General features: G+C 47.6%; 1 protein-coding gene across 6 annotated transcripts in view; it reads right to left on the bottom strand.

Moving 5' to 3' along the window:
• FAM120A (family with sequence similarity 120 member A) overlaps positions 1-14,029 on the bottom strand; it is a 92,389-nt gene that overhangs the window by 66,606 nt on the left and 11,754 nt on the right. For 5 of the 6 annotated variants that reach the window (XR_010407547.1, XM_045882103.3, XM_045882099.3 and 2 more), the window contains exons 2-3: positions 10,307-10,553; positions 7,008-7,090 (exon numbers count right to left, since the gene is read on the bottom strand). The exons of the other annotated variant lie outside the window; for it this stretch is intronic. Coding sequence is in view for 4 of the 5 variants with exons in the window: in XM_045882103.3 (XP_045738059.1) it covers positions 7,008-7,090; positions 10,307-10,553 (330 nt within the window). In the remaining variant the exon portion in view is untranslated. The remainder of the gene's footprint in view (positions 1-7,007; positions 7,091-10,306; positions 10,554-14,029) is intronic. 6 annotated transcript variants of the gene reach the window in all.

Here is a 14,029-nt window from a genome sequence, read left to right as displayed (position 1 = left end):
AGAAACAGAATACAGGGGATAAACCCACTTAGGCAAGGAGGAATACCTTATTTGGTGTGCAGGCAGAGCATCCCAGTGGAGATGCCTTGGCAGATGGTGGGCTACAGCCCGCAGTCAGGGAAGGGGTCTCGTGGCTGAACTACACTGGAGAGTGGTCAACACAGCGATGGCAGCTGAAACCCTAAGAGCAGATGAGGTGTGGCAGAAAGCTTGAGGCCGCAGCAAGAGGCACATGGACTAAGGAACACACACACACAAGCAGAGGAAGCCTGCTCACACAGGAGTCAGGAAGAGGACACGGCACATGGGGGACACAGAACAAGGCTGGGGTCCAGGAAGAAAAGCAGGGGTTTCCAGAGGTAAGGAGAACAGGGTGGCTGAGCGTTGAGCACTTCACACCCCAGGGAGATGAAAACCATTCAACGCTTCACAGATGTCAACCGAGTCCTCCGCGGCCTTGGACAAAGGCCCACTGTGGTAGCCTAAATTCACTGCAGGGTTAAGCTGCTGAGCACATTACTAGAGGCCACCCTCCGGAGATTTGTAGAGGAGCTGCGGGGCTGGGAGAATGTGGGAAAGACTGGAGCACATTTACAAATTGAGGGCCATGAGAGCACAGGGGAGACGGGACCGGGTGTGCAGGGCCCCAGAAGCATCCAATGAAAACAGCTCGGCTCGAGAAGAATCACAGACCAGTCTCAGACCAGAAAAAGGCAGTGGCAACGGGCCTAGCTGGGGAGAACGGGCAGTGGGGAGGGGGCCACGGGGGCAGCAGCCCCAGCGCTGGGACAAAGGGTAAGTGGGAGCAGTGTGTGACCAGGAGAGCCTGGAAGACAGCAATGAATGTTCACGACACGTTCAGGAGGAGAGATTTTACCTGCGGACACGGGCAGCCCGGTTCGTGATGGGGACCCTAACATTTAAATCTGCTTTACGGAGGCATTTTACATGCAGTAAAACCCGTCCACCTCAGGCACACAATCCACTGAGTTCTGAGGAAGGCACACCTTAGCGGAGTCGGCACCGCCATGGGGAATAGTGCCTGAGACGCCCCTGGCCCCCTGCGCCCCTTCCCAGCCAGCCCCAGGCAGCAGCTGCACGCGGCGCCCTCTCTCGAGTTCCACCCTTTCTGGGTTTATGCAGAGGCGGTCTCAGAGCTTTCCTTTGTGTCTGAGTTCTCACTGAAGAGAAGTTTGTTTCTTCGCCACTCCCAGGGCCTCCCCGTGCGACTCTTCCACCCGTCACTCACCGGCCGGCCCAGGGGTGATTCGGAGGCCCCACGTAAAGCCACAGGGACGCTCAGACCTAGGGGTGTGTGAACACACAGCTTCACTTGGGGCGAGTGTCGCCAAGTGGGAGTGCGGGTCACAAGGAGGTGTGTGTTCAGTGTTGTGCGAAGCTGCCGGGCTGCTCTCCAGGTGGCCACTCGCCGTGCTCCCCTGGCTGTAACTGGCATTCCCTCATGATGCAGAGGGCCTCTGTGCACCTACTGAACATTCCGGAAAATGCCTGCTCAAACTGTCCCCCATCCTTTTTTGCTGGGTTGTATCATCTTACTGTGCTGTCCTTTCCAAATTCTGGACATGGGTCTTACCAGAGACACTCTCTGACCCTTTCCCTCAGCCGCTTGCTTTTCAATGAGAAATCTTTGCCTCAATTAAGGTTGTAAAGATTTCTTTTGTTTCTTCTAGACTTGATTTTTATATTCTTTTCATTTTTGCACATGGATATCCAATTACTATAAAAACTATCCCTTCCCCATTTTGTTACCTTGGGCTTCTGACATGAGCGCCTTCCAACTCTGTTCTTCCTTCTCAACATTTTTGTTGTTAGTCTAGGTCCTTTGCAGTTCCACATGAATTTTAAAATCAGTTTTCACTTACTTCAAAAAAAAAAAGTTCGCCAGGATTCTGATAAGGAGGTAATAAAGTCTAAGTAAGTCTTTTAATCCATGAACACAGTGGTTTCTTTCCATTTGTCTAGGTCCTTCCTCAACCACAACTGTACATTCGCCATCTGCTCAGGTGGGCAGTTCTCACGAAGAGACAGTGCAGCACCATCGAGGGAGGAGGGTTTGCTGGGCAGGGGGTTGATGGGGAGCCCGAGGCAGCTGGTGCTGGCATAACCAGCTTGAGAGGGTGCCCCAGCAGGGTGGTATGAGAGGAGGTGAGCAGAGAGCCCCCAGAGGCCCAGCAGCAAGTGTCCACACTGAGAACTAGCACCAGCAGAAGGTGGCACTGGTGACAGAGGGTGAGGGGTAGGGAAGTTTACGAGGGGAGATGGAGCTCTTCTGAGAGGAGATCCAGGGCAGGCCGCTGGGCCCAGGAGGCCGTGGTCCAGCAGGGCCAACCGCAGACCTAACAGGAGGCGAAGGACGTGCAGCCAAGCTGTCTGGCAGCCCCAGTGCACAGAGCTCCCAAGGGCTCTGAAAGGTAAAGGGGAAGACTGGCAAGGTCCCCAAGGCTTTCCCAAGTGACAAAAAGTGATTGAGTACAGCCACTAGGAGGGTGGGAGGTGGTGTTTAGATGGCCTAACTCTTCAGAGTTACCAAAGAGCCACATCAGGAAAGGAAAAGCATAGCCCACAGAATTGGGGAGAGTATTTGCAGATCATGTGTCTGCTAAGAGACAGAATCCAGAATACAAAACAAACAAAAACACAAAAACTAAAAAAAGCCCTTACAACTCAATAATAAAAAGACAAATTACCCAATTTTAAAATGGACAAAGGACTTGAACAGACATTTCTCCAAAGAAGATAAATGAATGGTCAGCGAGCACAGGAAAAGATGCTCAACACCATTACTCATCAGAGAAATGCAAATCAAAACCCCCTCACACCCACTGGGACGGCTGAAAATACAACAGACAATAGCAAGTGTTGGCATGGATGTGAGGAAATCAGAACCCTCACACACTTGCTGCTGGGAGTGGGAGCAGGGCAGCCCCCACAGGAAGCCTTCCGGTGGCTCCACGAGAAGGCGAGCAGGACCAGCAACTCTGGCCCCAGGCACATGCCTGACAGAAAGGGAAGTCCATACAGACGTGGGCACAGATGCTCACGGCGGCCAAATGGTAGGCACAATGTGAATGTCCACCAGCTGAGTCCGCCCCCAGGGCAACAGTGTCCTCCTGCCAGAAACAGGAGTGAGCACCAACAGCTGCTCCCGCATGGATGAACCAGGCAGTTACGCTCGTGAGAGAAACCAGACAAAAAAGGACACGTAAGTCTACTTATATCAAGTGTCCAGAGACAGATGTAGATCAGTGGTTGCCACGGGCAGGGAGGCGGAAAAGCGGGGAATGACTGCCAATAAGCACTGGGTTTCTTTTGGGGTGATGAAAATATTCCAAATTAGACAGTGGTGATGGTTGCACAACTCTGTGAAAGCTAAAAATCACTGAACTGTATATTCTGAAAAGATAGATTTTATGACATGTGAATTATAACTCAATAAAAAAGAAAAACAAGCTTTCTAAGCAAGTGGCACTTTTGGAGTAAATGCCCGGCAAATCCCAGCTTTATCACATATCTTTCTGGTCCCACACATGGTTCGTGTCAAGAAGGGAAATGTCGGGGCGCCTGGGTGGCTCAGTTGGTTGAGCGACTGCCTTTGGCTCAGGTCATGATCCTGGAGTCCCAGGATCAAGTCCCGCATCGGGCTCCCTGCTCGGCAGGGAGTCTGCTTCTCCCTCTGGCCCTCCTCCCTCTCATGCTCTCTGTCTCTCATTGTCTCTCTCGCAAATAAATAAAATCTTAAAAAAAAAAAAAGAAGGGAAATGTCTCTGGTTGAGCCGCCTTGTAGTGCTTACAATGCAGAGGTCGCTGGTGGGGCACCAGGTGTGCGTGTGTGCCCCAGGAGGTCTAGGGACAGGAAAGGCCGGCACAGACCTGCAAGGGGGCATGCCCAAACAACAGGTGGACAAGGGGCTCCGTGACAGGAGATGCTCGGCGGTCAGAACCACTGATGGGGATAAAAACTCCAAATGCATGAAACTGAACATGAAGTTTAGGAACAGCCATTAAAATGAATACAAAGACCTATAACTAATGGTCCAACTTAAAAACATTTTTAAAATTAAAACTAAATGCCTATCCAAAATAAAAATTCTACCACTTACTAGGACTCAAAATCATAGAGCAATAAAAACCCAAAAAGCACCTTTAAAAAGGGAGCTCACTCAGCATGTGCTTATGGCCAGGAGGTGTTCCCACCAGGGCTGACCACCCCATGCCCCCAAAGGCCCCGCCCCCAGTTCTAGAATTTTCCATCACATAACATGGCTGCCTGCTGTCCTGAACACAAATGAAATATTCTTTACTTCTGAATCAAACCTAAGACATCTGATGCCACCTTACCAGCACCTCTTCCCATAGAAAGTGAAGAACTAAAAAGCTCAACATCGCCTCTTTTCTACCACCGTTGTGAGATTTTAGGTTCTAAGTGTGTCCAGCACTGCCCTCCCACCCCAGTGAGCACAACCCTGAGTAACAGCACGGCACACAGAGTCTGTTCCCCTCCCTGCCCACTGTCTGCAGGTATCACCCCTCGATCTGGCTGTCTGCACTGTTCTGCACCCACCTGCAGTTGTGGGCAAGGAGGTCGCTGCGGAGAGGGTGAAGGCCCCTCCATGGCAAGGGGTGCTGCGGGCTCATCACGTAAGGAGTTCACAGAACACCCACCTTCTGGGAACAGCAATCCAGCGGGAGTGACTTTGGCAAAAGGCAACACAGTAGGACAAGAAAGGGCGAGGAACACCTGCACTTGGGGACATGAATCAGATGCCTGTGAAAGCTGTGTATACCACAAACTGTTAAAAATCACAAGAAAGTGTCACACACAACTAACCAAATTTTCAAAAGATGTGGTTACTTTTAAGAGCGGGGTAAAGCAGACAGGATAGGAACAGTGTGACACAGCAGGGATGTTCATGAGAAAGGACACCATCATGTCCGACTTCCCCACATCTGCCACAATGCCAAAATGATGCTGCACACAGGACGTGTGCATAAAAGGCCAAAACACAGACACTGTGCAGTATCTGAACTCAAAGCCAGATGCGCTTGCATTTTAGACCGTGACTCTGAAACACCCAGAACTTATCAAGTCATTGAAAAATTATTGCAGAAAAATTATTGCATCATACCCACAAAAACCCCCAGCTGATATTTACAATACACATGATAATACAAAAAACCTGATTGGATCCTGACTTAAAAAAAAAACAACACACACACTTTAAATGACTTGCAGGAACAAGTGAAAAATGTGAACATGAACCTGACCTTATAGAACGTAGGGGCTACTGCTGATGTAGTTCGGTTTGCTAACAGTAGTATGAGTAAGGAAGAGACTAGCCTTATTTCTAGGGGGTCGTGACATAAACCGAAGTTTTCACAGGTGAAGTGTTAGGATGTCTGCAACTAACTTCCAAATAGTGGAGTTAAAAAACAAAGATAAATATAAATATACTTTATGGCAAAATGTTAACTGTGGAACCAAGCAGATACATGGATGGACATGGTCTATTTCAACTTTCCACGTACGTAATATTTCTCTTAAACAAAGTGAGGAAAAGCACATGCTAATGGTGTTAGTGACCTGCCAGGAGACTGAGCTGGTCCCCCAATAACCCCACCGACAGTGCTGCTGTCTAATGTCTGACGCGTGACCAAAGCCAGCTCGGCTGAAATGCACGTGTGGTCTGGGGTCTCGGGAGTCTCTCCGCTGCTACCCAAAACTGCCTGACCCTTGTAAGAAGCCAGCCTTCCCTTCATCCCACCTACAAAAGCTCACTGCCAGGCAAACCGAATGAGCACAACACCTCATGCAAGCGCACCTGCCTTCAGGCTGCACATCAGCAGTGGACCGGCAGGACCACAAACGGCAGCACTTTCATCCATGAGGACACAGGAATGACACTATGGCCAAGAGCAGGAAGAAAGCTTCTCTCCTTCAAGGATGAAAAACACAAAGAAAACAAGTAGCTTCTAACAAGAGGAGAAGTTGAAAACCCCGGGCCTGAGAAGTGTTAGAAGGACAAGGAAAGCTTCCTGACAGCCAGCACGCCAGAAAGGAGGGGCCCAGGGGGCAAGGAGCCAGAGGAAAGAGGCAGGAAAGAGATGCGCTTGAATGATCCGGTTTCTCCAAAGCTCACGCCAAGTTACACACAAAATCCGCTTTGAAACTAACCACCACAGAAGACAGTTTACAGCGGGAGGGTCAATCTGACAGGAGACAGAATTTCACAGAAGTACCCCTGGGAACCATCCCAAGCAGCCCCTTCGCTACAGGAACCAAGGCCCAGGCTGCCCGACAGACTTCCCATCCGCCCCCAAGAGCGACTGTGGTCACGGCAAAGGGGACTCGGAGTCCCAGGAGGCTGCTGGCCAGTACACGCCAGGCAGGCGTCCCCACGGCCCTCCCGCTTTAGAAAACCGTGCATGTTTCCAACGCTCCTCACTTTCACAACAGGAAGGCAAGAAAGATAAAAATATAAAGTGTTAATAAAACAGTATAAAGGGAACATTTCTCTAATGAACTTGGTTGGGTCCCCTCCATCACCCAAACACTAAAACCTTAATTATTAATTAGACTTTTATAATTTTAGAAAAGTATAGAACATTATGAAATTTATCAAACTATGCTAAGACACGATCCAAGTAACAGCTGACTGTATTACCTATTAAAAATATTAGGATTTGTAAAACAATGTAAAAAACCTCTAGCTAAAAGATTTCCACCTACCTAGGAACACAGCATGAATGCCTCTAAGGAGACACTTAAGGACATTCATTTATCTCACTAAAGCCTAAGTGCTGGGAACAAGATAAGGCAGTTTGTGGGTCTGTCCAGGCAGTGCTGACGGTGCAGTTAGGGGAGGCGTGGTATCGCTCACTCTGCAGCCTGTCTCCTTCTACAGTAACGGAACATCATTCACATCACTACGCAGCAGCAAACTCAACAGCTGACCGTCACCAGCGTTGGAGACCAAGTGCACTTGTACCTTCAGCGAGGCTAGTGGATGCTCTGGGCCCAGTAAGCTCCAGTGGAAGGAGGCCAGGTCTTCGTCGGGCAGGATGTGATTCCCTGCAACACAGACACGGCACAGTGAGAAACAGCACATCACTGACGCTGCACACCACCATCCGCAGGTCCCTAGGGGCTTCGTGTTAGACGCTGCGGTAACTTAGGACCGTCTCCTTTGACATACCCATAAAACCTCCACACAAACACTGAAAATACATCTTCATCTTTTCATACAAAGCAACAGACAGCAGGCAGACCTCCTGCAGCTGCCTCAGCACGACAGGAGCTTCCAGGACAGTTCCAACAGCAGTACAACGGCACAAACTGCATAAAACTGAAGTGACTTCGCTCGACAGTGCTAAGGTCAGTCTGACAATGCTGGGATGTTGGGTTTCGTTTGCTCACGAGACCCTAGGCTTCAAACCCCAGGTTCCACAGCAGAGGCAGACCGCGCACTTCCAGAATCTCTCTAAGCACGGTTACGTGACTTGTGACATGGGTCACACCTCCTCCCATCACTGCCACCATCACCCACAGATGACGAAGCACAGACCACACCAGCACCAGGAATGCCACTCGGCTGGACGCCCTATCACCAGGGCTGCATCAAAAACAAGAACTGCATTAGGCTGAGAAACTGTAATTTGGGGAACACTCTCCCTTCACTGTAGCACTTGGATGCCAACATGCCAACATCATTAGTGTGCTAGTTCTCTCGATGCAATTTAAAAGTGTCAAGTTCCTGAATAATCCTGTGATTTTTAGATCATGATTTAGTCCCCTCCCCACTGAGAAGGCAGATTTATTAATTAACTACTAAGAGAAAGCAAAACAAGGTGAGTTCGGGGCGCCTGGGTGGCTCAGTTGGTTAAGTGTCTGCCTTCAGCTCAGGTCATGATCCCAGAGTGCTGGGATCAAGCCCCGCATCGGGCTCCCTGCTCAGGGGGGAGTCTGCTTCTCCCTCTCCCAATGCCCCTGCCCCCCAGCTTGTGCATGCTCTCTCACTCTCAAATAAATAAAATCTTAAAAAAAAAAAAGTGATTTCTTAGTTACTAATTAATTAATTAATCTTAATACTCTAAACATGAAAGTACTCGACACATGAGCGCTGAACTGCCATGAATTCCAGAGGAGCAAAGTTACATCCTCACTGTCTTACTGAGCTTTGCACTGCCTTCCTGGGTTCACAGGTGCACAGAACTTTACTGTGAAGTATGATGCATCTTAGATTTTTTTTGAAGCTTCTATCTGAAAAAATATGAGGCCAATTCCAACATCAGTAATAGTCTATTAAAATCTGGGTCACATACTTAACTGAATATTCTACCCAACCTCTCTAAACCAAAGTAACTCATATAACTACACTGCCCTTTACAAAAAGGAAAAGGAAAAGAAAAATAATCTTTCCCATTTGAGGACACTGAAACTTTTACACAAAATCTAAAATAAAAATGCTCGCCCAATTAAGACTTTACCTGTAACTCGTCTGAAATTTTTAAAGAAATTCCAAGCCCTAAATTCATTATTATTCAAAATGTAACTATTGTTTTTCACTCATTTTAAGACTTCACAGGGTAATTTAGCTAGAAGAAAGAGTACAGAGTTTGCACTCTCTCCTAAGAAATATATTCAACATTTCTCAAATACAATAAACAAATATCCTCCATATCTCAAATTAGCTAGGGAATCCCGATATTCTGCAAGCATACAATTTTCCAGTTCATTTAAGGTCAATTAATATGTCGAAGTCATTTTGTGTAACATTTAGGTAAATAGGAAACTTTTCACAATATCTCCATTTACATAATCACTTTTAACATCAGAGAAAATACCTTCTATATTTTAATATTTGAAAATATGAAAGTGTATTTAGAAAATTGGTTTTAATTCTCCAAATCCCAAGTCCAAATGGACAGAAAACAGCCACGTGCTTAACAAACACATAGTTAAGGTGAGATTCAAGCAAGGATAATTTGCAAAATCAGAACTGCTGACGGATTGGTGGTTACACAGTTTGAAATGCTATCACCAAATACAACACAAAAAAAATTGTGGCTCCCTCAGTGTAATTTCTAACTGTGTAAAAACTTTTTGGAATGTTTATAAAATCTGATAAGTAGAAACATCTAAACACAGCTCACAATATGACTGCCATCCTACACATTTCAGAGAAGACAAATGGAGAACACAGTAAGATCTCACTTATCTGGAGACCACGGAGCATTCAAACAGGGCCTGCCTGTCCCTAGCGGCCCCCCCACCCGCCACTGCGGCCCCTGGGCTGCGATCCCAGGAGGGCCCAGCTTGGAGAACGCCCATTCACACTGTGGGCCCAATTCTTACAAAACCAGCCACTACAGCTGGGTGTCCAAGTAGCTTTAAACGTGCATACTATAAGCACAAAACCAGGAATGAACAGAAAAGAAAGAAAAAACTGCAAAATGCAAACAAAAGTGATAGATGAATATATAACTATTGGAAAGTCGTTTTTACATGAAATGAATTAATATATAAAACTTCAATCAAAACAAGATTTCATCTCTTCTAGGTATCCAGCATGAGGAATTCCTCCGAGGGAGTTTCTAGACATCTAAAATGCAGGTATTGGAGGTGAGCTAAGGTAGCTTATGTTTGTTGTTTTTCTTTCAAAGCAGTGAGTGTCCCCAACACACAAGAACCCATGACAGAGCTGAGTTCACAACACATTTTCTTCTCTAACAAACATGACTTATGACAAAGGGTTAAATGTCTAATTTTCATAGTGAGGATGTGCTTAACATTTGTGATTTTAAAATACCATTTTCCCCAAAGTATTAGTGAATTTATTCACAAAATTAGTTTTCCGCCCCGGAAAGAACAACACATAAACGAATACTTAAGAACAAAAGAAGCACATTATCAGCGACACCAAAAAATAATACTGAGTAAGGAACACCACTGAGGAGGGGCACACTCCACAACATTCCAGCACTGACATTTAAAAATATCAGTGTGCGGGGTGCCTGGGTGGCTCAGTCGTTAAGCGTCTGCCTTCGGCTCAGGTCATGGTCCCAGGGTCCTGGGATCGAGCCCCGCATCGGGCTCCCTGCTCCGCGGGAAGCCTGCTTCTCCCTCTCCCACTCCCCCTGCTTGTGTTCCCTCTCTCGCTGTCTCTCTGTCAAATAAATAAACAAAACCTTAAAAAAAAAAAAAAAAATATATATATATATATATATATCAGTGTGTTCCCAGCATAGAACCCTATCAAACGAAGCAGTTTTCACACTGCCCACCTACCTAACAGAGCAGCAAAGATAGGGAAGCGGTTTGGGTTCAGGTCCAGCTGCTTGGCGACCTCGTGCATCAGATACTGGCTCGTGGTGAGACTTTTCCCGTTCCGGCTCAGTTTGAGGGCGTGGGCACTGAAGTAGTAAGGGATGTTGCACAGCGCGTAGTCGGAGTCGTAGGCGACCAAGCCGTGGAAGCCGTTTTCTCTGCAGAAACCGATCACTTCCTGATGGTGGTCCTCGATGCTCTGGGCCACCTGTGCAAGCGAGAGGAGCACGTGGTCAGAGCCCGCCCGCCACAGCGCCCATGTAGACGCCGCTGTGCAGAACCTGCAGATCCCAGATGCAGAGACACCCAAAAGAGCCAAAGAATCAAAGAACCATAAAAAGGGTGTGGCACCCCGCTCCCGAGAGCAAGCTCCGTGGGAGCCATCTCCTGGTCAGTGACTATAATCCCATCTAAACTGCAAATTAACTGCCCATTTCTTGTCATACTCAAAGATTGTCCTGCTTAAAAATACACAATGCCAGCTGATCTCCGTAACAGTATTCTGAGGGAAAAAAGGGAGAAGAAACAGGGATAGAAGAGGAAAATAAACAAGTGTCAAAGCAGGAGACAGAAGCCAGCCACCTCGGTAAAACCAAATAATTTCTTCAAAGTAGAAATATGTCAAATAGGTAAAATAATAAAAAGGATTTTTTTTTTTTACAGAAAAGCCAAGCGTTACCCTTCACCCACAGATCTGCTAGTTATTATACACGCTAGAGCACTCAGCATATGGGGACAGAAGTAAAGGTGAACGTTTACCCCAAGCAACACTGTCACATGGTCATCCTGTGCAAAGGATCAGACCTGGTGGTGTAGTCCCAGGCTCAGGACCACCATGGGGACCAGGCTGAAACTCACTGCCTGCTTAGTGATGAAGACTACAAAGCTGCAGCTTCTTTCCTTGTCCCAACTCTCCCAGGGTGAGTGGTCCGCCGCAGGTATCCCGGAGACCCAGGAATCTCGGGGAACGTAGCATCCTAAGGGCGGACAGCGGGCAACACCCGTGGAAAAGTAAAAGGCTCTAGGAATCTTTCTACTCCCAAAACATACCAAAAGGCATTTGAAAAACACTTTCCTAAAATATATAAAGTCAAAGACAATCAATTCTTCTCCTATTTCCCAAATTCATTCAACCAACTGAAATCTGGTAGATTTTTTGTTTCTACAATAGATAAGGTATTTGAGAAAACAGATTTTTAAATTAAATCAAGTGACTCAGCTAACGGTAGAAAATTAACTCCCCAAAGAGCCCTAAAGTTGAAAAACATTTGCCTTAAATATAAGTGTTTAGAACTATACTGTCCAATGTGTGGCTATACTGAATTAAAGTCAAAACTAAATCACATCCAACCAGTAAGTACGAGTGTTCAGGGGTCACCGGCTGGGCACACTGTGGAGCTGCTCCCATTTCTCACTGAATTTCACAGGACAAGTGGTCACCATATTTTGTTGGAAAGTTAGTTATAATGAAATCTCACTTAGAAGCAAGGGCAAACCCTTTAAAAATGCTATTTAAAGGAAAAGTAATTTCCTGCATTCTCTTAATACTTTTATAAAAACATTTTACTTCATAAGAAAAATATAAACATTTAGTCAATTTATTTCTATTTCTTAGAATAGAAAAATGCACTTTCGTCCCTTATCTAAAAACACTGTACCTTCACTAAAACAGAAAAGTACAGTTTAAGAAAATTCTGAAGTGAGGCCAGCTCCACCTCTCCCAGCCCAAGCCCCCGCCTCCCCCCACTTCAGGATGCACAACTTTATAATGACAGCAACGTCTTAAAACATTTCTAAATCACAGCAAACCCTGGCTGTCGTCCAGACAACTTTAATCATAAATCTGCACAATCTCCCCAGAAGCCCTGAAATGAAAGGAGACTGTGAGTGCCCACCCCTCACCCCCCACCCCTCCCAGGAGTTCCAGAAAAGGCAGCATGGCAACTTGCTCCAGAGCCAGGCGCCCTGTGGAGATGGGGCAGAATTAAGTGCAGGAGCTGCACACCGCACACCCGGTATGTACGTTTGTGACAGAGTTTATTAAACCCCTCTCCCAGGACGCTGCAGCCGGGGCCGTCATCCTTCCTGAGCGCCCCCGTGCCAGTCACCAGGCTGCACGCCTCACAGCCACCCGGGAAGGGGAGCGGGGGAGGGGGACCAGCCCGCTATGAGGGCCCACGACCAGGGCCCCAGGGGGAGGGCAGGTGCACTGGCCCGAGGTGAGCACAGCGGGGAGGTGGCAGTGGTAAACTCGGAGGAAGCAGGGATGGGGTCTCATCTGGCGGTTCTCAAGGAAGGCTTCAGAGTCCTACAACAATCGGCATTATACTTCCAGAACCTTAAAACGTTCGTGCCCTTTGACCCGGTGATCTCACTCCAGGAAACGGAGCCTAAGAAACCAGCACCGGTGACAAATGCTGGGAGTGTCAGAGGGTCAGAGCAGGCTCCCGTGGGAGAACGTAAGCTAACACCCAGGAGCTGGGCAAACACAGCAGCCCGCAGTATTGTGCAGAAACACGGGGAAAAGCTTTCGACAAAACACTAAGCAAACTGTTCAGAATCAATCCCCTGTACACAGAGCAGCGCGAAGCTGCGTCGGTGGGGAAACACTGGAAGGGACACAGCAAACGCCAACAGCTGTGTCAGGACGGTGCAATTAAGCTTAACGAAAACTTCCTTAGAGGAAAAAAAATGAATAAAAACGCTGAAGCAGCACTAGGATAAGCCACACCCACCCTGGCCTCCTCAGTGTCACCATAGTGGGGACAGACGCTCTTCCTTCCCCAAGGATGACAAGGCATGCACTTACTCATCTGCCAACCAGGGGTCTAGGCTGGCATCTGGCATGGTACATTCCAAAAGAAAGAAGAACACTGGGGGCCCCATTACGGGGCCCCAGGAGTCTTTAAGCTACCTGCACAGATGGGTGAGATCTGCTCTATCCAGCAGAAGGAGCAGGCAAAGGGCCTCGCAGAGGGCGGACTTGGGGCTCTCCACCATTGCCTCCTTCCGCCATCCCAAGCACAGTTCCCTGTTCTTTCAGAACATCTGGCTTCAGTTGGCATTAAAAAGCAAAGTGAATGAGCTCTTATTAATTCACTACAACACTAATTTGCAAATGATTAACAATACCTTAATCCTCCCTCAAAGCACACCCAGCGTTAAACAAATAGCTGCCCACTAGAATTAACGTCCTAAAACAAAAGATGGAGGAATCAAGCCCGTGAGAGCATGGACTTCAAGGCTCGAGTCAAGGTGGGCTGACCTGTGCCCCTGTCTTGCTCATCTTTCCCACCTCAGGCACCCTGAGGGCCGGCAAAGCGGACAGAACCAGAACGCCTAGGTTCCAGTTCTGGCTTGGCGCCCACCTGCCCAGCCAGGAATGTACAATTCATGGGTCTTTAAGTTTCCTTCAACTTCCAAATTTCTGGTGTTCTCTCCCACCTTTACCTGAGGAAAGGCAACATGGCCTTAAAACCATAAGGTAACAGAGACACGATCCTCCCCCAGTGGGCGGGTAATGGACGTGTGGTGGTCCGTTACCACAAAACCGTGAGGCCAGAGTCCAGAGCTGGGGATGTAGGTGGTGGACACACATGACGTATGCACTGTCCAAACTCACACAACTACACCTCTCACACGGAGAATGAACTTTAACGTATGCAAATTAAAAACAAATCAGCC

The sequence above is a fragment of the Mirounga angustirostris genome, unplaced genomic scaffold (genome assembly GCF_029215605.1).
Source record: "Mirounga angustirostris isolate CCGP_5_RB_7025 unplaced genomic scaffold, mMirAng1.0.hap1 SCAF_15, whole genome shotgun sequence".
NCBI lineage: Eukaryota > Metazoa > Chordata > Mammalia > Carnivora > Phocidae > Mirounga > Mirounga angustirostris.
This window is presented reverse-complemented; position numbering and strand designations above follow the sequence as displayed.